The sequence below is a fragment of the Phocoena phocoena genome, chromosome 15, assembly GCF_963924675.1.
Source record: "Phocoena phocoena chromosome 15, mPhoPho1.1, whole genome shotgun sequence".
Taxonomy (NCBI): domain Eukaryota; kingdom Metazoa; phylum Chordata; class Mammalia; order Artiodactyla; family Phocoenidae; genus Phocoena; species Phocoena phocoena.
This window is the reverse complement of record NC_089233.1, coordinates 72,155,338-72,182,668: the sequence shown is the minus strand read 5'-3', so window position 1 is coordinate 72,182,668 and position 27,331 is coordinate 72,155,338. Positions and strand designations below refer to the sequence as shown.

Sequence of the window (27,331 nt, the reverse complement as noted above, 5' to 3'; positions counted from 1 at the left end):
TGTACCCTGAGTGACATGCGGAGCCAGTAAAGGATCTTACAGAAAACCCCTCTGGCTTCAACAATGTATCCGAAGGATCATTTTTGACCCGCTCTCACCCTTACTCCCACACAACCCGACACAAGCCCAGCTGATTTTATACCCTAAATGTAGCTTGCATCTGATTTTCCCCATCTCCCCGACTGTCACGGGCATCTCCACCCAGACCTTGCAGTTGCCTCCTTCCTGCTCTCCCACGCATCCTCTGGCCCCTCTGCAATGCCTTCCCCTCAGAGCAGCAAGCCCAGGCTTCATCTCCAGCTGCACACGAACCACATGGGGGATGGTGTTCAAGTACAGACTCCGGTTCAAAAGGGCTGGGATGGGGTCTGAGAGTCTGTGGTTGATGATTTCAGGACCACACTTGGAGTAGCTGCTGGAGAATGTTTTTCCCAAACAAAAGTTTAACCTCATCTTGCCTCCACCTACAACCCTCCATTGATTTTCCAGTGCTCTCAGGGGAAAGACCAAATCCTCACCGCATCCCACAGGCCCCATGTGATCTGGTTCTTGCCTGACTCTCTGGCCCCTTGCCCTCCACTCTCCCACTCCCTCTTTCCCCCTTATTTATTATTAATGTATTTATTCTATAATGAAATGAAATAGCAGCACCATCCCACCCAAGTACTGGAACACCACCAATAACATGAATGTACCTGTATGCAGCTCCCGCCCCCTCCTCCCCCCCATTCCCCTGAGATAACCATTCTTCTCAAATCTGTGTTTATCTTTCCTTTGCTTAAAATTTTTTTCTACGGATGCATGTTTGTCTAAACATGCATATTTTTGGTTTCGTTTTTATTATACATTCTATAAGTTGCACCATAGAGTATGTAGTTTTCTGCAACTTATTCTTTTATTCAACATTGTTTGTGAGATAGATGTGTTGTTGTCTGCTGAAGTTCATTCAGTTTTACTGCAGTATAATATTCCATGGTATGAATATTCCAGTTTATTTGCCCACCCGCCTGTGGATGGGCATCTGGGTGTTTCCAATGTTCTTGCTATTAGGAACAGCGCTGGTGGGAACATTCTTGCAGGCTTTCTCCGGCTGCACTGTGGGCCGGTTTTTCAAGGGTAAATGCCTAGGAGGGGATTTGCCGTGTGCCCCCTCCTCTCTTTTCATTCCCCAGCTCCCTGGGATCTCTCACACAGAATGCCCTCTCCACCTCGGCTTCCCTCTTCTACTCCACCTGCACCCACCTGCAGGCCACAGCTGGCCTCCATTAAAGCTTCCTGATTATACATTTACGTTGTGTGATTCTGCGATGAGCGTGTGTCTCGCCCGGTAGAGTGCGAGCCCCACGAGGTTTGTGAAGCGCACCGGTTCCCAGCTTCCAGCTCGGGCCTGGCACCCTGCAGGCGCCCAGGCAGTAGCGTGAACGTGCCGGAGGGACCGGGCAGGAGGCAGAGCCCGGCCAGGCGGCTGCAGCCTGAGCCCACAGGTGCCTCCAACCCGGCGTCCCGGGCTAGCGATTGGGGGCGGGCCGCGGCCCCGAGGTGGCTCGGGTAAGTCCCCACCGCCCTGCAGGAGTTCCAGGAAATGCGCCGCGCGGGTCTGTTGGCCGGAGCGGGGAGCCGGCAAGGGGGCGGGGGCGGGGGCGGGGCCCGGGGCAGGCGGGGTTGGTGGAGCCGGGCCCTATTAAGAAGAGCTTGGCGGGCCGCGATCACTGCAGGCCCCCGGGAAAGCAGACCGGCCATCGACCCAGGGGGACCACCGATCTTCGGCGGAGGGAGCAGCGCCGGGGTGCACGCTTGGCACCATGGCCCAGACGCCAGCTTTCGACAAGCCCAAAGTGAGCGCGGGCGGGGGCTCGGGGTCCGGGGTTCGGCGTCTGGGTCCTTGTCTGGCTGGAGGGCTTAGGGGCATCCACGGCCGGGGAGCAAACGGGGCCCCTGCAGGCGCTTTCTTCCCTCAGCTCAGGCCCTCGCCCGCCTCCAGGCCGTTTAATGAGAGGCAAAGAGACAGGAAGAGTCCTGAATCCGGAGGCGCCCCTTGATGGCTTCCAAGTTCTGCTTCTGCCTCTGATTTGACCCATCTGGGTCTCAGTTTCACTATCTGTCAGATGGGCGTCCTAGCACCGCTGGCGCTGTGCGCCTAGGCAGGTGGCTTAAGCTCTCTGAACCTCAGCTGTAAAATGGGGCCCTGTTTCTACACCTATAGGCACCTAGTGTTGTGGACAACACATACGGAGTGCCGGGTGAATGGAAACAGCTTTATACTCCAACACTGTGACAGTTTTTGAGTGCCAAGGAGCCTAGGTTTGTGGATGTGCCCGTGAGAGCAGTGGGCCATGCCAGAGACAGGAGGGAGGGGAGCAGGGCACCCCTCTCTACACACTAGAGGGGCTGGGTGGGCCTTGGGCCCCGGTAGGGTTCACTTGGGGCCAAGCCACGGTCACTAGCCCCAGGGGATAAACCCCTTGTCCCTCCTCCCACCAGCTTGGGTGGGAGGGAATGGTGGGTTCAGGGAGGGTCTGGGCCCACTTGGTGGGCTTTGGAGCACTGAGATTCAGTCCAAGGAAGGCAGGGACCCAGGAGTCTGTTCAGCAGGGTGAATCAGCTAGTAGGGTTGAGACTGCTGGGGGTGGGTTAGGGGAAGGAGTGAGCTGCAATCAGCTTCAATTTACCTCTCTGAGAAATAGGTGTGAGTGATGATGGCAGATATCATTGGAAAAGCACTGGTGAGAATCCATGAGGAGGTGGGGAAGCTGAGGCGGGGCTCTGAGGAGGTGAGGCCTGGCCCCCACTTCTGGTGCCCCTACCAGAGGGCAAATGCTCGCTACTCCCTGCCAGACGTCGCAGGCACTGGGGCTGAGCTCCTGCATCCCCCATGCCTCCTTCACAGCTCGTCTGGATGCCCCATGCCCCATCATTAATTCTTCTTTCCTCTGAAGGCTTTTTTTTTCTTTCCCTGACCACACCACGTGGCTTGCGGGATCTTAGTGAAAGCATGGAGACCAAACGACTGGATGGCCAGGGAATCCCCTTTTCTCCTTTTTTTTTTGTTGCTTTGGGATTCCCTCTGCCCTTGGGCTGGGGGATCATCTTACCCTGATATGAATCCCAAGGCAGTAGACACTCCTTGACGGGGAGTGAAATAGGGGTTATGGAGAGAAATAATAGGCAACCCTTCTGTAGAACTTGCTATATGCACCAACTCAGTCTTTGCAACACTTTTACAACAGGCCTATGAGGGAGGGACTATTATTATCATGCCCATTTTTTTGGCCTCTCCCTATCCTCTCTGCTTCAAGCTGGCAGGTCATTTCCCCTCTCTAGGCCTCAGTTTGTACACCTGGGAAATGGGCTCCACCTGCCATGGGGGTGTCCAAAGGTTAAAAGGCAATGCTTGGGAGGGAAGGTAGAGTGTCAACCACTATGTACGTGACATGTCCTACATTTTATATTATTGTGAGGAGGGAACGTGCCTGAGCTTGCCAGCAAAGCCAGGAGTGTGAATCTCAGAGCCAGTTCCCTGCCTTCCCATGGGTGGAGTAGCCAGTAATGAGAACCAGTAGTATTACCAGCTGGAGCTTATTTGTTGAATTATCGCTCTGTGCCAGGCACCATTCTGAATACATTAACCTTCATTAATTCATTTGATCCGAGCAATGACTCTGGGAGGTAGCTGGTGTCATCGCCTTTTAGAGATGATCAGAGAGGCACAGATTAACTAGGCCTACGATCACACAGCTAGGATGTGGCCAAGCTGGGGTTTGAGCCCAGGGTGGGCTGGCTTCAAAAATCCCATACCCTAGCCAGCTTTCCTGAACTGCCTCTGCAGAAGCCTTTGGGGGGCGGGGGGCTGGTTCCAGTGCCCCAGGTGTGGGTCTTTCTGGGACAGGAGCCTCTGCTGGGCTCTTGGGCTTCTCATACCTACCACCAGGTGAGTCTCAGGACTGGCCAACTTTGAGAAGGCAGAGCAAGGCAGTGTTTTCCAAACTTTAACGTATAGTCACATCACCTGACGTTTGTCAACGTTCAGACTGAATCAGGAGATCTGGGATGGGGCCTGAGATGCTGTGCTCCTAACAAGCTCCCAGGAGATGCTAATGCTGCTGGGCCGTGGACCACACTTTGAGTAGCAAAATCCTAGGTGGCTGCCTATCTGCTCTGATTGTGTTATTTCAACAAGTAGCTTCCTGAACACAAAGGGGGGTGGAGGGGTGGCCCTTATCAGTCTGTTTCCACATGAGGCAAGGCTGGAAAATCCCATGGCCCTCAGGAGTTCAGTGTCGCGGAGAGCAACGCTGATCACATGCCTGTCATTATAATAACAGTAACAATGCTGCCATTTGAGTGTTTGTGGGTACCAGGCACCTTCAGTGATTTATCTCACAGAATCCTCTGGACAACTCAACAAGGAGGATGTTTACGTCCCCATTTACAGATGATGAAATTAAGGCCTGAAAGGTGAAGTGGCTTGTCCAAGCTACACAAAATCTGACAGCCTTGAAGCTGTAGGCTGGAGAGTGAGCTGGTCCAGGTTGGAACAGCCCGGTCCCTTCCTAATGCACAGAATTGAGCCTCAATGTCCAACATACTTTTCTTTCTCATATTTGAATGTTTACTCCGTTTCAGGCACTGTTCTAACTGCTTTGCATATAGTAACTCATTTAATGCTCACAACAGCCCTTTAAACTCCTACTATTATCTTCATATACATATAAGGAAACTGAGGCTCAGAGAGGGGAAGGAACTTGTCAAAGTCACACAGCCAGAAAGCAGCAGAGTTAGACTAGAACCCAGACCTACCTAAGACTGAAGCAGATGCTGTTAAGTGCTTTGCTGATTTACACCCACTTTGTAAATTGGGGTGGCTGTGGGATTCGGATAGACTGAGCTTGGATCCTTGCTTTACCACTCAGCAGCTACAAGGGCTCAGGTGGACAATTCCCTGAGCCCCATCTTCCTTCTCTGTAAAATGGGCTGACAAAGCCAAGGTCACAGTGTTCTTGGGGGAAATGGATGCTGGTTAGGGCTTGTGAAGCACCTGGCTGGCGCAGCAGGCCCTCGGGTGTGCATTTCCTCCCTGGTGGGGGCCTGCGGTGGCCTCTCTCCACCTGCATATCCCCCTCTCCCCCTCTCCCCCTCTCCCCCTCTCCCCCTCTCCCCCCTCCCCCCTCCCCCCCTCCCCCTCTCCCCCCCTCCCCCTCTCCCCCCTCCCCCTCTCCCCCTCTCCCCCTCTCCCCCTCTCCCCCTCTCCCCCTCTCCCCCTCCCCCCCTCCTCTTGTCTTCCAGCCCTCCTCTTATCTTCCAGCCACAAAGCACACTGCATTAGCACTGCTTCGGCTTTTGGTGCTTTTGTTACCAGAGCCACCTGTTAAAAGAAAAATGCCCCTGGCTGGGAAGAGCCTGCCGGCCTTACCTGTTACAACGCCTGCCCTGCCGGGGTAGTTGGGAGGGAGGGGAAGAGTGAGATTGGGTTTCATTGAAGCCTTTTTTTTGACAGAGGAAGAAGCAAGGACCAGAGAAGGGAAGTGCAGTGTCTGTGGTCACACACTGAGGCAGGCCAGGCCAGCCAGCCTCCTGATTCCACATCTGACCTCAGGGTGGGCTTGGCCTGGGTGGGAAGGGGCCCTGTGAACTGGAAGAAGCTTGTCCGTCTGCCCTGTTGTCCTGCGGGGTGCCCCCTGGGCCAGGGAAGGGTAGGACTGTGGCCTGGTTTTGGACAGGGGAGAAGAGTAAGCCAGGGTGGCCAAGGTGAGGTTCAAGCCTACATTTACCCACAGTGTTGGGACTAGGCTCACTCACGCTCCTTAGGGTTCTGAGCCTCCAGAGCGGCAAGCTGGGGGAAGAGACAGTCTCTGGGGGTCTGAGTGAGTTGCTTCTGTGTGCCTCGGTTTCCCCATCTGTAAAACGGGAATCATATTTGTATCCACCCTACATGAAATGCCAAGTGCAGGCCTGGGGCGGGGTGGGGGGGGGGGCAGGCCAACGCCAGCTCAGCTGCGGTCGATCAGCCTCGTCCCGGTTATTAATCATGTTTAGAGTTTACCTGTGCTGACTCAGCTCCCACATGCAGGGTGAACAGGGTGTGCCGTGGTGGTTGTGACCTCCCGCTTTAGAGTCAGACAGCTTCCTGGTGTGGCGCTCATTAGACTGTGCCCTAGGGCAAGTCCCTTAATCTTCTCGCTTAGAGAATGGGGGTAACCGTGCTAAGTTCCTAGGGGCTGCTGCCCAACAGGACGTCCCCCTGGCTGAGGACACGCCTTGCCTTGTGTGAAGCCCCTGGGGAAGCTCACAGAGGCAGCAGAGAGCTTGGTTGGGCCCTGAGTCAGCAGGAGGCACCGAGGGACTGCTGGGCCCCTTCTGCTCTGTACCTCGGAGCTATAGGAGCCCAGATGCGGCTGAGCCCAGAGGACTTGCCTGGAGGACGTGTGACTGAAACAATGTCAGACCTGGAGCTGCTCTGTCTCCTGGCTTGACCCCAAAAGTCAGCTGAGAGGCTGTGGTGGCATGAGGGCACTGACCTCCGGTTCTGCCCAGCTCCATGCCAAGAGCAGTGCTAAGAGGGGAAGTGGGCACCTGTGGCTCATCCAGGTTCTGACTGCAGTGCCCGGGCTCTGGGGGGTCAAGCAACCCTGGCTACTCTGCCCCATCTGGGTTCTCTGCCAGGCCCAAGGGGGTAGGTCAGCCCTTCCTTGCTGCAGGGAGAGGACACAGCACTGCTGACATGGGACAGGGAGAGGAGAAAACAATCACTTAGTCATTCAGCACCTACTGAGCACTTCTTGCTAGGCGGGCACTGTCCTAGGCCCTGAGGGTACAGCATGATAGCACAAAGTCCCCGCTTTAACGAAACTAAGAGCTGGGGACAGGGGCATGGTAAGTAAGGAAACTGAGAAAGTCAGTGGGTTGAAAACAAAATGGGTGTGTTTGCAGGGGGTCTGGGGAGAAGCAGTGTGATGCAGGTGTGCCTTGAAGGTAGACAGCCCCTCCAGTTGTGAGCGGGAGTCAGATGTGGGAGTGTCTGGTCCTGGAGTCCAAGACCCTGAGTCCCCATCCTGGCTCTGCCACTGACACCTTGGGAGACCTTGGCGAGTGCATGTACCTCCCTGGGCCTTACCGGCCTGCCTGGCGTCTCTTGAGAGCAAGGACTCGGCATGTTTCCCCACGTCCCCACAGAGCCTGGCACCTGAAGGGGGCTTAGGAAATATTTTGTGGCGAGTGGGGATGCTCCCTGTTTGGACCTGGAGGATTTCCTGCAGTTCTGTCAGACGTTCGCTGTGACTCAGGCCCATGGAGAGCGAATGCAGGGGAGGGGGGTGCTGAGATTCTCCTCCTGAGTGGTCAGGAGGCCGGGTGTGGGTCTGGCGCAAGCGCCAGGGAGGTCGTGTGGCAGCGCGCAGGACTTGGGTTAGAGGTGGAGGGGCTTGGCTTCTAACCCAGCTCTGCCACTGTCGGTCTGGGTAACCCTGGGCAGGTCACGGAATTCCTCTGAGCTCAGCTTGGCAAGTCAATTCCCCATCTGCAACATGGAGCTGGTGTGTCCCTTGCCTAGGGGTGGAGACCAAATGAAATAAAGGGTCTGATACCAGTAAACAGCTATTTTTATTGCTGGATTATTTACATCTGAGGCTAGGCCTGCCGAGCAAGAAGAGCAGGAGCTCAAGGTTCAAACCTGGGTACAAATCCTAACTCCACCACTGCCTCTGTGTCCTTGGATACTTTTCTGAGCCTCAGTTTCCTCATGTGTAAACTGGGAGTGAAGTCCCCACCTCACTGGTTGTAAGAATGAAATAAGATGATGCATGTAGAACATAGGAGATATTCAGTGAGTTGGAGGCCACTGCTGCTACTTCTTTTCTCTGCATGGGTCCAACGGAGCAGGGTCCCCATCCACCTCTGAGCTGACAGATTTCTCCATGGGTAGTCTCAGTTTTCCAGAAAGTTCAGTGGGAGGCCTGCCTGAGCTTGGACCGCCTGTGGAGGCAGCTCCTGGCCTCTGTTCCTCCCCTGAAACGTGTCTGGGCAGCTTCCCAGGAGGCCCTGAGGAGGGCTGGGACCTGTAGGGCACGGTGGGCAAGTGGCAGGCTCTGCTTTCCCTCCCCCCGGGGCACTCTAGTCTCCCGCAGCCCGGGGGCTCTCTGAGGCCTCCTTTCCTCTCACTGCTCAGCTCAGGCTCCCTGAGCATGTGCTGTGTCTGGTGCTGCCGCAAGTCTTCCCAGTGGTGGCTCATCTCCCACCTGCACCACTGTGTCAGCTCTGTCCTCTGTTCTGACTTCAGCCAGCTTTCCACACAGCAACCAGAGAAAGCTTTGAAAAGGTGACTCCCCCGTGCAAAACCCTTCAGGGGATCGTCCTTTACTGCGACCTGTGAGATCTCCCTGCCCTCCACCCCCCTAACTTTCTCTCTGGCCTCATCTCTCACCACCTGATTCCGACACTTAGTGCCTGCATGTCCCTCTGCCTGTTCGCTCTCCTTCCTGTTCCTTCCCCCTGGCTGATTCCTCCTCTATTTTCTTCTCACAGGGACCCCGCCCCCCAGCTTCTCAGTAACCGTTTGTTGCCTCTTCCCCACCTGGTGGCCGCAGGTGTCCGTTGGCTTGTGGCCGTGCCGCTCTCATCTGCTGCTGTGGTCCCAGGGCTGCTTTCTCTTGCGTGTGTCTCTCAAAACTCTCTGCCTCCCCTATAAGGAGAAAGAGGACTGGGTGTAGGGCCCATCCAGATAAATCCAGGAAAAACTCCTCCTCTCAAGATTTGTAATCCCATCTTTTGCCCTCTGTGGAAGTGTATGTTCTGGGGGTTAGGATGTGGACATCTTTTGGGGGACTACCGTTCAGCCCTCTGCACTGACCCTGGTGAGGGGGTGACTCCTCCCTCTTGAAGTCTGATCGCCTTTTGCCTTTCTGCACACCACACACTCCTGGTTTCCCTTCCGTCTCACTGGCAGCTCTTCTCCAGGCTCACCCTCTTCTATAAGCCACTGGGTGCTGGTGCTTGTCCAGGCTTTGTCCCGTGCTCTTTCCTCGATGTTCCCTTTGTGGGTGAGCTCATTCAAAATCACAGCCTCAGTCATCTATATTCCTACTCATATTTCCAGCCTGGACCTCTCTGAGAGCTCCAGACCTGCACAGCCACTGGGTCCGTCCACGTGCATTTGGAGGTCTCAGAGGTGTCCCGACTTCACATAAGTGAGATCACACTAACCGTACTTCTCTCCCTGTGCCCTACCCCTCCTCTCCCCCTCAGCACTTGGTCCTCTTCCTGGGCTCTCTGTCTCAGAGCGTGGGAATCGCTACCCACCCAGGCCCAACCTGAAGCATCATCCTTGACATGGCTTCCTGTCCACCTGCTTTGCCGTATCTGCCTTGCCACCCTGGTCCAGGGCACCATCATCGCTCATAAACTTCACAAGACCACTTCTAACTGGTCTTGCTATGCTTTGTCCTTTTCAGCTTCAAACCCTGTCATGGCTTCTCTGTTGCTCTCAGGTTGGTACCCAATCCTCCTTGTGCCCCTGCAGCCTCTCCAGCTCCACAACCGCTCGCCTCTCTGAACCCATTTCAGTTCCTCTCGTCCACCACATCCTCTCCCACTGCATGGCCCTCGCACATGCTGTTCCCTCTGCCTAGATGCTCTTCCAGCCTTCCTGCTCACCCCTGCCTTTGCCTACTTGGCTCCTCCTCATCCTTCAGCTATTAGCTTAAGCGCTGCTTTCTCTGGGAAGCCATCGTTGGCCCTCTAGCTGGGCGAGTTCTTTTGTTTGTTACCTCTTTGGTAGGTCTATGTTTGTGCCTCCCAGGAGTTGTCTTGGCTTGTGATTTTACATTTACCAACGTGACATTTACTTAATGTCTCTCTCCCTTGCTGGACTGTAAGCCTCACGGGAGCAGGACTCTGTCACTTTAGTTTATCTCTCCATCCCCAGTGCACCCAGCAGGGCCTCAACAGGTGGGGTCACCTGTCCAAGGTCAAACAGCTGGTTGGCAGTTCCCTGCACTGGAAGCTTCCGTGTTTCCAAAGCAGAGCACTTTCTGAGAACCCGATAAACTTTCGGCTGAGTGGGCATTGCATTCATTTCATCAGGGAATCCAACAACTCCCTGGACGCAGGGTCTGTGACAGAGCTGGTCCTTTGCTCCTGAGTGACTTGCGGAGGGATGTGATCACTTGGATGTCCTCCTGATAGGGATGCTTGGCGGCCCTGTCTCTGCTGGCCTCCTGTGGGCCCCAGGCCGGATTTCCCCCACAGGAGGCAGCTCACGTGGGTGCTTCCAGGATGCCCTGGGGCCAGTGGCTCCCTGGCTACTCCCTCTCCAGCCAGGGTGGCCACTTTCCTGTCCAGGCTCCCAAGTTCCAGAGAAGGCCCCACCCTTATAGAGATGTTTATTAAAATTTTTCTGGCTCTCTGCCTGGCTGGGAAAGAGTTTCTTCCACGACCTGGAACAGGGAGATGGCAGCTGCTTTCCCACTGTTTCCCAGCACCTGCTGTGCTTCTCTTAACAGCCTGCGGAAAGGGCCCTGGCTGAGAGGCAGGAGCTGTCTTCCTGTGGGCCGACTCGCCCACCTACACTGTCTTTTTCTTTTTTAACATCTTTATTGGAGTATAATTGCTTTACAACGTTGTGTTAGTTTCTGCTGTATAACAAAGGGAATCAGCTATATACATACATATATCCCCATATCCCCTCCCTCTTGCATCTTCCTCCCACCCTCCTTATCCCACCCCTCTAGGTGGTCGCAAAGCACCGAGCTGACCTGCCTGTGCTATGCGGCTGCTTCCCACTAGCTATCTATTTTACATTTGGTAGTGTATATATGTCCATGCCACTGTCTCACTTCATCCCAGCTTACCCTTCCCCCTCCCCGTGTCCTCAAGTCCATTCTCTACGTCAGCGTCTTTATTCCTGTCCTGCCCCTAGGTTCTTCAGAACCTTTTTGTTTTTTAGATTCCATAAATATGTGTTAGCATATGGTATTTGTTTTTCTTTCTGACTCATTTCACTCTGTATGACAGACTCTAGATCCATCCACCTCACTACAAATAACTCAGTTTTGTTTCTTTTTATGGCTGAGTAATATTCCATTGTATATATGTGCCACATCTTCTTTATCCATTCATCTGTTGATGGACACTTAGGTTGCTTCCGTGTCCTGGCTATTGTAAATAGAGCTGCAGTGAACACTGTGGTACATGACTCTTTTTGAATTATGGTTTTCTCAGGGTATATGCCCAGTAGTGGGATTGCTGGGTCATATGGTAGTTCTATTTTTAGTTTTTTAAGGAACCTCCATACTGTTCTCCATAGTGGCTGTATCAGTTTACATTCCTACCAACAGTGCAAGAGGGTTCCATTTTCTCCACACCCTCTCCAGCATTTATTGTTTCTAGATTTTTTGATGATGGCCATTCTGACTGGTGTGAGGTGATACTTCATTGTAGTTTTGATTTGCATTTCTCTGATGATTATTGATGTTGAGCATTCTTTCATGTGTTTGTTGGCAATCTGTATATCTTCTTTGGAGAAATGTCTGTTTAGGCCTTCTGCCCATCTTTGGATTGGGTTGTTTATTTTCTTGATATTGAGCTGCATGAGCTGTTTGTAAATTTTGGAGATTAATCCTTTGTCAGTTGCTTCATTTGCAAATATTTTCTCCCATTCTGAGGGTTGTCTTTTCATCTTGTTTATGGTTTCCTTTGCTGTGCAAAGGATTTTAAGATTCATTAGGTCCCATTTGTTTATTTTTGTTTTTATTTCCATTACTCTAGGAGGTGGGTCAAAAAGGATCTTGCTGTGATTTATGTCATAGAGTGTCCTGCCTATATTTTCCTCTAAGAGTTTGATAGTTTCTGGCCTTACATTTAGGTCTTTAATCCATTTTGAGCTTATTTTTGTGTATGGTGTTAGGGACTGATCTAATCTCATACTTTTACATGTACCTAACCAGTTTTCCCAGCACCACTTATTGAAGAGACTGTCCTTTCTCCACTGTATATTCCTGCCTCCTTTATCAAAGATAAGGTGACCATATGTGCGTGGGTTTATCTCTGGGCTTTCTATCCTGTTCCATTGATCTATATTTCTGTTTTTGTGCCAGTACCATACTGTCTTGATTACTGTAGCATTGTAGTATAGTCTGAAGTCAGGGAGCCTGATTCCTCCAGCTCCGTTTTTCTTTCTCAAGATTGCTTTGGCTATTCGGGGTCTTTTGTGTTTCCATACAAATTGTGAAATTTTTTGTTCTAGTTCTGTGAAAAATGCCATTGGTAGTTTGATAGGGATTGCATTGAATCTGTAGATTGCTTTGGGTAGTATAGTCATTTTCACAATGTTGATTCTTCCAATCCAAGAACATGGTATATCTCTCCATCTGTTTGTATCATCTTTAATTTCTTTCATCAGTGTCTTATAGTTTTCTGCATGCAGGTCTTTTGCCTCCTTAGGTAGGTCTATTCCTAGGTATTTTATTCTTTTTGTTGCAATGGTAAGTGGGAGTGTTTCCTTAATTTCTCTTTCAGATTTTTCATCATTATACACTGTCTTTTTAAATCCTTAAACTCTTCTTGGACAGGGAGGCAATCTTTGCAGCTGTTTTCAGTTGAGGAAACTGAGGCTCAGAGAGATCAAGTGTCTTGTCTAAGATCATACAGCCAGAGAAGAGGCAGAGCTGGGCATCCAGCCTGATGAGCTCTCCCCAAAGTCCTTGTCCTTAAACTCTTGGCCTTGTGTATGGAGTATTGTCCATGAGGCTGAGCATGTAGGAGAGGATCACCAAGATGGCCAAGTATCTGGTGCCCTTTCTGGAGTCCTAGAAGGATCTTATTGTCAAATATTGATTCCTGATAAGCTATGTTTCATTTTCAGTAACACATGCTTTTGAAAATGGAGACTGATTTTTGAAATATGTTGTAGTTATTCACTAGTCCAGAAGGTCTGTGGCCAATCCTTTTTGTTATTGCTGGATCTTGTTTGGTGAGTTGGCCGAGAGTGGGATCTGCCTGCATGGTGGCTGAGGCTCTGTCACTCCTCCGGGCCCATGGCTGGCCTCGTGTTAAAGAGCACCAGCTTCAGAATTGGGCTTGGGTTAGAATTCCGGTTCTGCCACTTAGCAGCTGTGGTTAAGAACAAAGGCACTGGGTTGGGTTCCTGTTTCCATCACTTAGAGCTGTGTGGTCTTGGACAAGTTACTTAACCTCTCTGAACCTCAGTGTTCTCCACTGTGAAAGAGGCAGAGATGATAATTAAACCCACCCCACAGACAAGGATGAAACAGGATAATGCATGTGAACAGTTCAGTGAAATGTATGTGGTGACTAACGGTTATCAGTTAGTGTTAACAATAACAAGGTCCTTCAGGCATTCATGGGTGTTTGTTTTTCTCTCCTTTTCCTCTGCGCCCTTGCAGGTAGAACTGCACGTCCATCTGGATGGAGCCATCAAGCCTGAAACCATCTTATATTATGGCAGGTAAGTCCAGAGATAAGAGGCCTTCTTCCCTAGGAACTTTGACCCAGACACCTGTGGAGAATTCCAGGGTTGCTGCTTCTTCCTGTATCTCTGTGGAATCAAGCCAGCCGCCAGCCTAGAAAAAGGTGGTCTGTGGGGCACAGAGACCCACAGCCCAAGTCTTCTGCCTTCTGTGCCTCTGACTTTTATCTTCCTGCTGCCAGGTGAGCCAGGGGAAGCTTATCCCACTTTATAGACACGGACACAGAGAGACACCAAAAGAGAGAGAGAGAGAGAGAGAGAGAGAGAGAGAGAGACACACACACACACACACACACACACACACACACACGTGGAGGCAGTTCCCAGGGCTGCACCAGTCACTGATTCTTTGACTCAACCGAGAGCCTGTGGCAGGTGATATACCCGCATAGGCTGCTACCATTTGCTGAGCATCTCCCAGGGTTGGGCCAGGCTGAGCCTTCTCCTGAGTCAGCGAATTTAATCCCTCCACACTTGGAGGAGGAGAGCATTGCCATCCCCATGTCACTGAGAAGAGAGCAGGCTCAGAGAAGTGAAGGCAGTTGCCCAAGGCCACACAACATGTAGAGTCGTCAAGAGTTGACCCTGGGCCATCTGACCCTCCGAGATTTTCCTACTCATGATGGTAACCTGTTGGGAGCCGTGGAGAAGTGGCGGCCCAAATCTCTGCATCTTCCAAAGGAGAACGTACCTCTTGCCTCTGCTCTCGTGGATGCTGGTGGGCTGAAGGGTCCCCAGCACCCCCAGTGAGGGAGGTCTGCCCTCCCTCCCCACATTTCAAGGGCTCATGATATCCCCTCTCTGGGGTCTAGCACTTAAAAGCAAGGACTTCAAGGGCCAGTGGATCTGGATTCAAATCTGGACACACTGTTTCTTTGCTGTGGCCTCAGCCTCTGTAGGTTGAAAGTAAGAACAGGACCTTCCTCCAGAGCTGACCTGGGAGATGGGGTCCCTCCCGCCTCCTACCTCTCCCTGTTCCTCATGGCTTTGTTCTATGCTCATTTTGTTTGGAGCTGGGAGGTCTCTGCCTCTCCTCACTGCTTTGAGCAGTTCAGCTCTGGATCCAAATTTGAGCCCTCTGTTTCATAAGCCAGAACCCCCTCACTTATCCAGACACCCACTCCTTAGGAGAGAACTGATGATCCTTGGGCGTTTGCCCCGACACTTAAAAGTGTCTCTTGCGGGCTTCCCTGGTGGCGCAGTGGTTGAGAGTCCGCCTGCTGATGCAGGGGATACGGGTTCGTGCCCCGATCCGGGAAGATCCCACATGCCGCAGAGCGGCTGGGCCCGTGAGCCGTGGCCGCTGAGCCTGCGCGTCCGGAGCCTGTGCTCCACGATGGGAGAGGCCACAACAGTGAGAGGCCCGCGTACCGCCAAAAAAAAAAAAAAGTGTCTCTTCCAATTCCCTGAGAGGGTTCTGGCAAGAACACGCTTCTCCTTCTTGTTGCACTTTTTTCTGCCCTAGGAAGCTGTTGTTGATCTAATTTTTATTTAACTTATCATGTAAGTATATTAGCCTTTACTGCATGGCAAGCACTGCTTTAAATGTTGTACCTGGATTGACTTACTGGAATCTGGTGACAACTTGTGAGATAGGTATATTATTGACCCTGTCTTACCGACGAGGGAACTGAGGCAGGATAGGGGAAGTAAGTTATCTCGTAAACACAGGTGTGACTCCGGGTCCATACCCCTGACCATTGCCCTTGCCAGCTGGAGGTTTAGGTAAAGTATTGCACAAAAAACACGAAGCTGAGGGCGAGCCGGCTACATGCTCCATAAATGTCACTTAACAATAATATTATTAATTGGAACCTATGGCTCTGACTCACTGGGCTTAAGCCCCTTGGATTATCTCTGCCTGTCCTTTGCCCATGTCAAGTGCCAGTTATTGATGCAGGGACCTTAATGAGGCCATTAGGGTGGGTTAACCGGGCACCAAGATGGGGTGTAATCATGGGTGCTCATTAAAGGGTCACATAGCGCTCATTAGCGGAGCAAGAAGGTGAAAGTGTCCAGGGCGGGGTAGAGGGAGGAGGAAAAGGAACAGCCCTTGTGGGGCAACTGGTCGGATTTTCTGTTTCCCACAACCACTTGGCATCTCGGGAACTGTCTAGGCACCTCCATGGGCCCTAGAAAGGTGGGTGTGGGTTTGATCCAGCTGGAGTTTGATCTTGAGGTCAGCAGGCAGGGGGACCGGGGAGTTGGTCAGACTGGGATATGGACAGAACGCGCTGGAGGACTCCCAGCTGTGAGTGAGCTGGGCTGAGAGGGGGAAGGAGGGCAGCATCTGGCGTGTGGCCCCTCCCTCACCCTGGCCAAATCCAGTAGCCTCTTTTCTGCCCCTGTGACTTGGGCCTCAGTTGACTGTGTTCTCACCTGTTTCTTTTTTTTTAAAATTTATTTATTCATTTATTTTTGGCTGTGTTGGGTCTTCGTTGCTGCATGCGGGCTTTCTCTAGTTGCAGCGAGCGGGGGCTACTTCTCGTTGCGGTGCGTGGGCTTCTCGTTGCAGTGGCTTCTCATTGCCGAGCACGGGCTCTAGGCGTGCGGGCTTCAGTAGTGGCACGTGGGCTCATTAGTTGTGTCTCGCGGGCTCTAGAACGCAGGCTCAGTAGTTGTGGCACGTGGGCTTAGTTGCTCCGCGGCATGTGGGATCTTCCCGGACCAGGGCTTGAACCCGTGTCCCCTGCATTGGCAGGCGGTTTCTTAACCACTGCGCCACCAGGGAAGCCCTCACCTGTTTCATTTTCTTCTTTTTTTTTTTCTGGCTGCACCACACAGCTTGTGCGACCCTAGTTCCCTGACCAGGGATCGAAACCCAGCCCTCGGCAGTGAGAGCACAGAGTCCTAACCACTGGACCACCAGGGAATTCCCTCACCTGTTTCTTCTTATTCCATCTTCTCTCCGGGGGCTTAATTTCTTTCTCAATCTCCTTCCTGCCAGCTCTTCTCCAAAGCACATTCTGAATCTGGCCACTGTCTCCTCCCTGTCACCATCCTGGTCTGAGCCATTGGACTATTGCAGTGGCCTCCTGACCAGTCTCCAGGTGTCCACCCTGGCCTCCACCATCTACTGTCCCCACAGTACTGTAGTCAGAACAGTCATCTCAAAACACAGAGTAATCAGATCACTTCCTTTCTCAAATCCTCCTGCCGTGCTCAGGGTCAAAGCCAAAGCCTACACACTTTCCTTGAAGTCCTACAAAGCCTGTGTTAACCTCTCTTCTCAAACATGCCAGATCTTGTAAACAGAGAGTTTGGGTAATTTGCTCAAGGTCACACAGCCTTTATTTTTTTTTTTTTATTTAAAATTTTATTTATTTATTTTTGGCTGCCTTGGGTCTTTGTTGCTGTGCGCGGGCTTTCTCTAGTCGCGTCGAGCTGGGACAACTCTGTTGCGGTGCATGGGCTTCTCATTTAAGTGGCTTCTCTTGTTGTGGAGCATGGGCTGTAGGCATGTGGGCTCAGTAGTTGTGGCACGCGGGCTCTAGAGCGCAGGCTCAGTAGTTGTGGCGCACGGGCTTAGTTGCTCCACGGCATGTGGGATCTTCCCAGACCAGGGGTCAAACCCGTGTCCCCTGCATCGGCAGGCGGATTCTCAACCATTGCGCCACTAGGGGAGTCCCACACAGCCTTTACATAAGAGCTGGGATTTAAACCCAGGCCACTGGGCTTCAGAGTCTGCCATCTTTCCCTGGACACACAAATAGTCTCATCTGTTCCTCCCTGTACCTTGAAAACAAAGTACCATCTGTGTTTTACTGACAAGGATATGGAGGTCCTCAAGGGGACAGCTCCTGCCCAGGGTGATCTGGTACCTACAGGAGGAGGATGGACTTTGAACTCCATACTGGGCTCTCGGTGTGTCACCCAGCGTGGAGGGCAGAGGACTGAGAGGCACCTGGGGCATGGCCATGGCTATGGGGAAGCAGGGCCATCTAAGAGCTGAGCTTGGCCCTGGGGGGAGGGAGCCTTGGCTGTGGTTAGTGGCTGTGGGTGGCAGGGGACCTAGGAACAACTCCTTCCTGCCTCAACCTTGGGTCCCAGACAGGATCTTTACAGCTCAGTCTGAGTAGCTTCCGGAGGCCCAGTCCCCTGTGAGGCGCTGGATCATCCCCTAGGGGACCGCTGTGGCAGCTCTGGCTTCTGCCCTGTTTCCCTCTGTCTGTTCCCCACACCACAGCCAGGAGGAACTCTTTAAAAAAGTACATCTTTTCATGTCACTCCCCTGCTTAGAATCCTTCAGTGGCTTCTGGTGCTTTCAGGATAAGGTCCCAGCTCCTGCGAAGCCCCCATCTGGCAGCTGGCTCATCTACCACTGACCCTGCTCTGAACTGTAGCCTCCCTGCCCTGGAATTCCCTGGGTGCTTCTGCCTGGGGCTCTCAGCAGGGCTCTGACCCCGCCTGCCTGGATCTCTCCGCCTGCTCCCTCAGGGGAAAAGGACAGTCTAAATCTTCTGCTTAAATGTCACCCCCTCCGAAAGGCCTTCCCAGGCCACTCTGTCTGTGGGGTAAAAAGATCTCTCTTGGGTGGCTGTTGAGGAGAGAGGCTGGAGAAGAGACTAGTTGGAGAAATATTTAAGAAGAAATAATTAGGACTTGGGGACCGGCTATTGATGGGTAAGGGAGATGGAGTCTGGGGGAGCCCCCTGTCTCTGGTTCAGGCAGCTGGATGGATGGAGGAGCCATATTAGGAAATGTGGAGCCTGGGACGGGGAGGGGTCTGGGGGGGAGGGGAAACGGGACGATCAGACACACAGGTCTGCCTTGGTCACGGCTATCCATCCAGTGCCCAGCACATCGTGGGCCCTCAGATGCTGATGTGCAGAGGGAGAGGACTGAAAGCTCTGGATCTCTGGATCGGTCCAGGGGGCCTGCGGCAAATGTGGCCGTTGTGTTTGGGAATATGGGGGTCGGAGCCTTAGCCACACCTCCTCTGCCTTCCACCCACCAGCTTCCAGAAAGATATCCAAAATATAGTATCTAACAACTGGTACGGGCTCTGCAGAGGCTACGGTGACTGGGGATGGCCTCATGAGGGTGACCTTGGGGCAGACTGACCAGCAGGGGAAGGCCCAAGGGCGCTGAGCACCTGACCTCGGTGCAGGGACTGCACCCGGGGCTTCATCTTCCCCAGGGACGTCTCACAGGGATGGGAGTCTGACTGGCAAACTGGGCAACAGGGTGACCCCGTGGTGATACCCACTGGTCACTCATAGGTTCTGGGGTCATGCAGAAGGGGAAGAGGGCATATTTAGGAGGTTTAGGGAACAGGTATTTATGTAGGGAAACATTTTAATATTTTAATAACAGAAGCTATTAAAGGACTTCAACACTTGAATTTCCATTTCTTTGGCAATCTCCTCCCTTCTATCTTCTGTTCTTGCTTTGTGGATAACTGGAGGCTGAACCTCCTGGTTTAATCACATAATTTTCTTAATCATTTGCTCCTTTTTTTTTTTTTTTTTTTTTTTGCGGTACGCGGGCCTCTCACTGCTGTGGCCTCTCCCGCTGCGGAGCACAGGCTCCGGACGTGCAGGCCCAGCCGCCATGGCTCACGGGCCCAGCCGCTCCGCGGCATGCGGGATCCTCCCGGACCGGGGCACGAACCCACGTCCCCTGCATCAACAGGCAGACTCCCAACCACTGCGCCACCAGGGAAGCCCTGCTCCTATTTTTTATCTTGTCTTTTGTTCTGCCTCAACTTTATTTTCCATTCCTTTTTTTTTTTTTTTTTTTTTTTTTTTTTTTTTAAACATCTTTATTGGGGTATAATTGCTTTACAATGGTGTGTTAGTTTCTGCCTTACAACAAAGTGAATCAGCTATACATATACATATGTTCCCATATGTCTTCCCTCTTGCGTCTCTCTCCCTCCCACTCTCCCCATCCCACCCTTCCAGGCTGTCACAAAGCACCGAGCTAATATCCCTGTGCCTTGCGGCTGCTTCCCCCCAGCTATCTACCTTACTACGTTTGTTAGTGTGTATATGTCCATGACTCTCTCTCGCCCTGTCAAAACTCACCCTTCCCCCTCCCCATATCCTTAAGTCCGTTCTCTAGTAGGTCTGCGTCTTTATTCCTATCTTACCCCTAGGTTCTTCATGACATTTTTTTCCCTTAAATTCCATATATATGTGTTAGCATACGGTATTTGTCTTTTTCTTTCTGACTTACTTCACTCTGTATGACAGATTCTAGGTCTATCCATCTCATTACAAATAGCTCAATTTCATTTCTTTTTAAGGCTGAGTAATATTCCATTGTGTATATGTGCCACATCTTCTTTATCCATTCATCCGATGATGGGCGCTTAGGTTGTTTCCATGTCCTGGCTATTGTAAATAGAGCTGCAATGAACATTTTGGTACATGACTCTCTTTGAATTTTGGTTTTCTCAGGGTATATGCCAAGTAGTGGGATTGCTGGGTCATATGGTAATTCTATTTGTAGTTTTTTAAGGAACCTCCATACTGTTCTCCACAGTGGCTGAACCAATTCACATTCCCACCAGCAGTGCAAGAGTGTTCCCTTTTCTCCACACCCTCTCCAGCATTTATTGTTTCTAGATTTTTTGATGATGGCCATTCTGACTGGTGTGAGATGATATCTCATTGTAGTTTTGATTTGCATTTCTCTAATGATTAATGATGTTGAGCATTCTTTCATGTGTTTGTTGGCATTCTGTATATCTTCTTTGGAGAAATGTCTATTTAGGTCTTCTGCCCATTTTTGGATGGAGTTGTTTGTTTTTTTGTTATTGAGCTGCATGAGCTGCTTGTAAATTTTGGAGATTAATCCTTTGTCAGTTGCTTCATTTGCAAATGTTTTCTCCCATTCTGAGGGTTGTCTTTTGGTCTTGGTTATGGTTTCCTTTGCTGTGCAAAAGCTTTGAAGTTTCATTAGGTCCCATTTGTTTATTTTTGTTTTTATTTCCATTACTCTAGGAGGTGGGTCAGAAAGGATCTTGCTGTGATTTACGTCATAGAGTGTTCTTCCTATGTTTTCTTCTAAGAGTTTGATAGTTTCTGGCCTTACGTTTAGGTCTTTAATCCATTTTGAGCTTATTTTTGTGTATGGTGTTAGGGAGTGATCTAATCTCATACTTTTACATGTACCTGTCCAGTTTTCCCAGCACCATTTATTGAAGAGGCTGTCCTTTCTCCACTGTACATTCCTGCCTCCTTTATCAAAGATAAGGTGTCCATATGTGCGTGGGTTTATCTCTGGGCTTTCTATCCTGTTCCACTGATCTATCTTTCTGTTTTTGTGCCAGTACCATACTGTCTTGATTACTGTTGCTTTGTAATATAGTCTAAAGTCAGGGAGCCTTATTCCTCCAGCTCCTTTTTTCGTTCTCAAGATTGCTTTGGCTATTCGGGGTCTTTTGTGTTTCCATACAAATTGCGAAATTTTTTGTTCTAGTTCTGTGAAAAATGCCAGTGGTAGTTTGATAGGGATTGCATTGAATCTGTAGATTGCTTTGGGTAGTAGAGTCATTTTCACAATGTTGATTCTTCCCATCCAAGAACATGGTATATCTCTCCATCTATTTGTATCATCTTTAATTTCTTTCATCAGTGTCTTATAATTTTCTGCATACAGGTCTTTCGTATCCTTAGGTAGGTTTATTCCTAGATATTTTATTCTTTTTGTTGCAATGGTAAATGGGAGTGTTTTCTTGATTTCACTTTCAGATTTTTCATCATTAGTATATAGGAATGCCAGAGATTTCTGTGCATTAATTTTGTATCCTGCTACTTTACCAAATTCATTGATTAGCTCTAGTAGTTTTCTGGTAGCATCTTTAGGATTCTCTATGTATAGTATCATGTCATCTGCAAACAGTGACAGCTTTACTTCTTCTTTTCCGATTTGGATTCCTTTTATTTCCTTTTCTTCTCTGATTGCTGTGGCTAAAACTTCCAAAACTATGTTGAATAATAGTGGTGAGAGTGGGCAACCTTGTCTTGTTCCTGATCTTAGTGGAAATGCTTTCAGTTTTTCACCATTGAGGATGATGTTTGCTGTGGGCTTGTCATATATGGCTTTTATTATGTTTAGGAAAGTTCCCTCTATGCCTACTTTCTGGAGGGTTTTTATCATAAATGGGTGTTGAATTTTGTCGAAAGCTTTCTCTGCATCTATTGAGATGATCATATGGTTTTTCTCCTTCAATTTGTTAATATGGTTTATCACATTGATAGATTTGCGTATATTGAAGAATCCTTGCATTCCTGGAATAAACCCCACTTGATCATGGTGTATGATCCTTTTAATGTGCTGTTGGATTCTGTTTGCTAGTATTTTGTTGAGGATTTTTGCATCTATGTTCATCAGTGATATTGGCCTGTAGTTTTCTTTCTTTGTGACATCCTTGTCTGGTTTTGGTATCAAGGTGATGGTGGCTTCGTAGAAGGAATTTGGGAGTGTTCCTCCCTCTGCTATATTTTGGAAGAGTTTGAGAAGGATAGGTGTTAGCTCTTCTCTAAACGTTTGATAGAATTCACCTGTGAAGCCATCTGGTCCTGGGCTTTTGTTTGTTGGAAGGTTTTTAATCACAGTTTCAATTTCAGTGCTTGTGATTGGTCTGTTCATATTTTCTATTTCTTCCTGATTCAGTCTTGGCAGGTTGTGCATTTCTAAGAATTTGTCCATTTCTTCCAGATTGTCCATTTTATTGGCATAGAGTTGCTTGTAGTATTCTCTCATGATTTTTTTTATTTCTTCAGTGTCAGTTGTTACTTCTCCTTTTTCATTTCTAATTCTATTGATTTGAGTCTTCTCCCTTTTTTTCTTGATGAGTCTGGCTAGTGGTTTATCTATTTTGTTTATCTTCTCAAAGAACCAGCTTTTAGTTTTATTGATCTTTGCTATTGTTTCCTTCATTTCTTTTTCATTTATTTCTGATCTGATTTTTATGATTTCTTTCCTTCTGCTAGCTTTGGGGTTTTTTTGTTCTTCTTTCTCTAATTGCTTGAGGTGCAAGGTTAGGTTGTTTATTCGAGATGTTTCCTGCTTCTTAAGGTGGGCTTGTATTGCTATAAACTTCCCCCTTAGGACTGCTTTTGCTGCATCCCATAGGTTTTGGGTCGTTGTGTCTCCATTGTCATTTGTTTCTAGGTATTTTTTTATTTCCTCTTTGATTTCTTCAGTGATCACTTCATTATTAAGTAGTGTATTGTTTAGCCTCCATGTGTTTGTATTTTTTACAGATCTTTTCCTGTAATTGATATCTAGTCTCATGGCGTTGTGGTCGGAAAAGATACTTGATACAATTTCAGTTTTCTTAAATTTACCAAGGCTTGATTTGTGACCCAAGATATGATCTATCCTGGAGAATGTTCCATGAGCACTTGAGAAAAATGTGTATTCTGTTGTTTTTGGATGGAGTGTCCTATAAATATCAATTAAGTCCATCTTGTTTAGTGTATCATTTAAAGCTTGTGTTTCCTTATTTATTTTCATTTTGGATGATCTGTCCATGGGTGAAAGTGGGGTGTTAAAGTCCCCTACTATGAATGTGTTACTGTTGATCTCCCCTTTTATGGTTGTTAGTATTTGCCTTATGTATTGAGGTGCTCCTATGTTGGGTGCATAAATATTTACAATTGTTATATCTTCTTCTTGGATCGATCCCTTGATCATTATGTAGTGTCCTTCTTTGTCCCTTTTAATAGTCCTTATTTTAAAGTCTATTTTGTCTGATATGAGAATTGCTACTCCAGCTTTCTTTTGGTTTCCATTTGCATGAAATATCTTTTTCCATCCCCTTACTTTCAGTCTGTATGTGTCTCTAGTTCTGAAGTGGGTCTCTTGTAGACAGCATATATAAGGGTCTTGTTTTTGTATCCATTCAGCCAATCTGTGTCTTTTGGTGGGAGCATTTAGTCCATTTACATTTAAGGTAATTATTGATATGTATGTTCCTATTTCCATTTTATATATTGTTTTGGGTTCGCTACTATAGGTCATTTCCTTCTCTTGTGTTTCGTGTCTAGAGAAGTTCCTTTAGCATTTGTTGTAAAGCTGGTTTGGTGGTGCTGAACTCTCTCAGCTTTTGCTTGTCTGTAAAGGTTTTATTTTCTCCATCAAATGTGAATGAGATCCTTGCTGGGTAGAGTAGCCTTGGTTTCAGGCTATTCTCCTTCATCACTTTCAGTATGTCCTGCCACTCCCTTCTGGCTTGTAGGGTTTCTGCTGAGAGATCAGCTGTTAACCTTATGGGGATTCCCTTGTGTGTTATTTGTTGTTTTTCCCTTGCTGCTTTTAATATGCTTTCTTTGTATTTAATTTTTGACAGTTTGATTAATATGTGTCTTGGCGTGTTTCTCCTTGTATTTATCCTGTATGGGACCCTCTGTGCTTCCTGGACTTGATTAACTATTTCCTTTCCCATATTAGGGAAGTTTTCAACTATAATCTCTTCAAATATTTTCTCAGTCCCTTTCTTTCTTTCTTCTTCTTCTGGAACCCCTATAATTCGAATGTTGGTGCGTTTCATGTTGTCCCAGAGGTCTCTGAGACTGTCCTCAGTTCCTTTCATTCTTTTTTCTTTATTCTGCTCTGCAGTAGTTATTTCCACTACTTTATCTTCCAGGTCACTTATCCGTTCTTCTGCCTCAGTTATTCTGCTATTGATCCTATCTAGAGTGATTTTAATTTCATTTATTGCATTGTTCATCGTTGCTTGTTTCATCTTTAGTTCTTGTAGGTCCTTGTTAACTGTTTCTTGCATTTTGTCCATTCTACTTCCAAGATTTCGGATCATCCTTACTATCATTATTCTGAATTCTTTTTCAGGTAGATTGCCTATTTCCTCTTCATTTGTTAGGTCTGGTGGGTTTTTATCTTGCTCCTTCATCTGCTGTGTGTTTTTCTGTCTTCTCATTTTGCTTATCTTACTGTGTTTGGGGTCTCCTTTTTGCAGGCTGCAGGTTCGTAGTTCCCGTTGTTTTTGATGTCTGTCTCCAGTGGCTAAGGTTGTTTCAGTGGGTTGTGTAGGCTTCCTGGTGGAGGGGACTAGTGCCTGTGTTGTGCTGGATGAGGCTGGATCTTGTCTCTCTAGTGGGCAGGTTCACGTCTGGTGGTGTGTTTTGGGGTGTCTGTGGCCTTATTATGATTTTAGGCAGCCTCTCTGCTAATGGGTGGGGTTGTGTTCCTGTTTTGCTAGTTGTTTGGCATAGGTTGTCCAGCACTGTGGCTTGCTGGTCGTTGAGTGAAGCTGGGTGCTGGTGTTAAGATGGAGGTCTCTGGGATATTTCCACCGTTTAATATTATGTGGAGCTGGGAGGTCTCTTGTTGACCAGTGTCCTGAAGTTGGCTCTCCTACCTCAGAGGCAGAGCCCTGACTCCTGGCTGGAGCACCAAGAGCCTTTCATCCACACGGCTCAGAATAAAAGGGAGAAAAAGTAGGGAGAATTAGTAGAAGTATGAGTAAAGAAAGAGGGAAAGGAGGAAAGGAAGGAAGAAAGAAGCAAAGAAGGAAAGAAAGGAGGGAGGGAGGGAGGAAGGAAGGAAGGAGGGACAGAAGGAAAAAAAGCCAGAAAGAAAGATGATACAGTAAAAATAAAATAAAGTATAATATAGTTATTGAATTAAAAAATATTTAGGAAAAAAAAAAAAAAAAGGGACGGATAGAACCTTAGGACAAATGTTGGAAGCAAAGCTATACAGAGAAAATCTTACACAGAAGCATACACATACACCTTCACAAAAAGAGGTAAAGGGGGTAAAATCATAAATCCTGCTCCCTGAGACCACCTCCTCAATTTGGGGTGATTCGTTGTCTAAAGGAGGGAGGGAAGGAAGGAAAGAAAGAAAGCACGAAGGTAAAGTATAATAAAGTTATTACAATTAAACTTAATTATTAAGAAAAAGAATTTTTAAAAAAAAGTCATGGACGGATAGAGCCCTAGGACAAATGGTGGAAGCTAGAGTATACAGACTAGATGTCACACAGAAGCATACACGTACACATTCACAAAAAGAGGAAAAGGGAAAAAAATCATAGATCTCGCTCCTAAGTTCCACCTCTTCAATTTGGGATCATTCCTTGTCTGTTCAGGTATTCCACAGATGCAGGGTATATCAAGTTGATTGTGGAGCTTTAATCCGCTGCTTCTGTGGCTGCTGGGAGAGATTTCCCTTTCTCTTCTTTGTTTTCACAGCTCACAGGAGCTCAGCTTTGGATTTGGCCCTGCCTCTGCGTGTAGGTCGCTGGAGGGCGTCTGTTTTTTCGCTCAGACAGGACGGGGTTAAAGGAGCCGCTGATTCGGGGCCTCCGGCTCACTCAGGCCGGGGGTTGGGGGATGGGGGAAGGAGGGGCACTGCGTGCGGGGCCGGCCTGCGGCGGCAGAGGCGGCGTGACGCTGCGGCAGAGGCCGGCGTGACGTTGCACCAGCCTGAGGCCCGCCGTGCGCTGTCCCGGGGAAGTTGTCCCTGGATCCCGGGAACCTGGCAGTGGCGGGCTGCACAGGCTCCGCAGAAGAGGGGTGTGGAGAGTGACCTGTGCTTGCACACAGGCTCCTTGGTGGCGGCAGCAGCAGCCTTAGCGTCTCCCGCCCGTCTCTGGGCTCCGCGGTTTTAGCCGCGGCTCGCGCCCGTCTCTGGGGTTTGCGCTTTCAGCCGCGGCTCGCGCCCGTCTCGGGGGTTCGCGCTTTCAGCCGCGGCTCGCGCCCGTCTCGGGGGCTCGCGCCCTCAGCCGCGGCTCGCGCCCGTCTCTGGAGTTCCTTTAAGCAGCGCTCTTAAACCCCTCTCCTCGCGCACCAGGAAACAAAGAGGGAAGAAAAAGTCTCTTGCCTCTTCGGCCGGTGCAGGCTTTTCCCCGAACTCCCTCCTGGCTAGTCGTGGTGCACTAACCCCTTCAGGCTATGTTCAAGCCGCCAACCCCAGTCCTCTCCCTGAGCTCCGTCCAAAACCAAAACCCGAGCCTCAGCTCGCAGCCCCGCCCGCCCCGGTGGGTGAGCAGCAAGCCTCTCGGGTTGGTGAGTGCTGGTCGGCACCGATCGTCTGTGCAGGAATCTCCCCGCTTTGCCCTCCGCACCCGTCGCTGTGCACTACTCCGCGGTCCCGAAACTGCCCCCTCCGCCTCCCGCAGTCTCCGCCCGCGGAGGGGCTTCCTAGTGTGTGGAAACTTTTCCTCCTTCACAGCTCCCTCCCACTGGTGCAGGTGCCGTCCTTATTCTTTTGTCTCTGTTTTTTCTTTTGCCCTACCCAGTTACGTGGGGAGTTTCTTGCCTTTTGGGAGGTCTGAGGTCTTCTGCCAGCCTTCAGTAGGAGTTCTGTAGGAGTTGTTCCACGTGTGGATGTATTTCTGGTGTATCCGTGGGGAGGAAGGCGATCTCCGCGTCTTACTCTTCCGCCATCTTCAAGGTCCCCCCTCCATTCCTTTTATTACAGCCTGATGGGCTGTAATAAAATAAATATTATAATATATAATAAATATATATTATATATATACTAAATATATAATAAATAAAATAAAGATTTTCTCAACTTTATTTTCCATTCCTTTTAATACAGCCTGATGGGCGTGGCCATGTTCTTCCAGATCTCCAAGAGCTCTTTCTTACTTTCTGAATGTCCTGTCTTTAAAAAGGGATGCTCTTGTTTCAAGGATGTAACATCGTCTCCTCTCTTTGAGGCTATTCATTTTGGGTTTTTAAGTTTTCTATTCTCTGCATTTCTCTGTTTCTGTAGAGTGCCTTTGGTCTTTTGTCCCTCATGGTAGAAGCATTTCTTGACAGGTGTCCTTGGCCTGTCCCTTTTATCTTAAAGGTGGGAAAACCGAGGCCAGGGGTGACCCATGAGTTGGGGCAGAGCCAGGAGGAGCAGAGGAGGCTGGGGCAT

General features: G+C 49.4%; 1 protein-coding gene across 1 annotated transcript in view; it reads left to right on the top strand.

Annotated features, from left to right (window-relative positions):
* The first annotated feature begins 1,731 nt into the window (after window positions 1–1,731).
* The window catches only part of ADA (adenosine deaminase), a 36,056-nt gene continuing 10,456 nt past the window's right edge, over window positions 1,732–27,331 (top strand). The window contains exons 1-2 of the mRNA XM_065892425.1: window positions 1,732–1,835; window positions 13,395–13,456. Of these exons, the coding sequence (XP_065748497.1) occupies window positions 1,803–1,835; window positions 13,395–13,456 (95 nt within the window). The 5' untranslated portion in view covers window positions 1,732–1,802. The remainder of the gene's footprint in view (window positions 1,836–13,394; window positions 13,457–27,331) is intronic.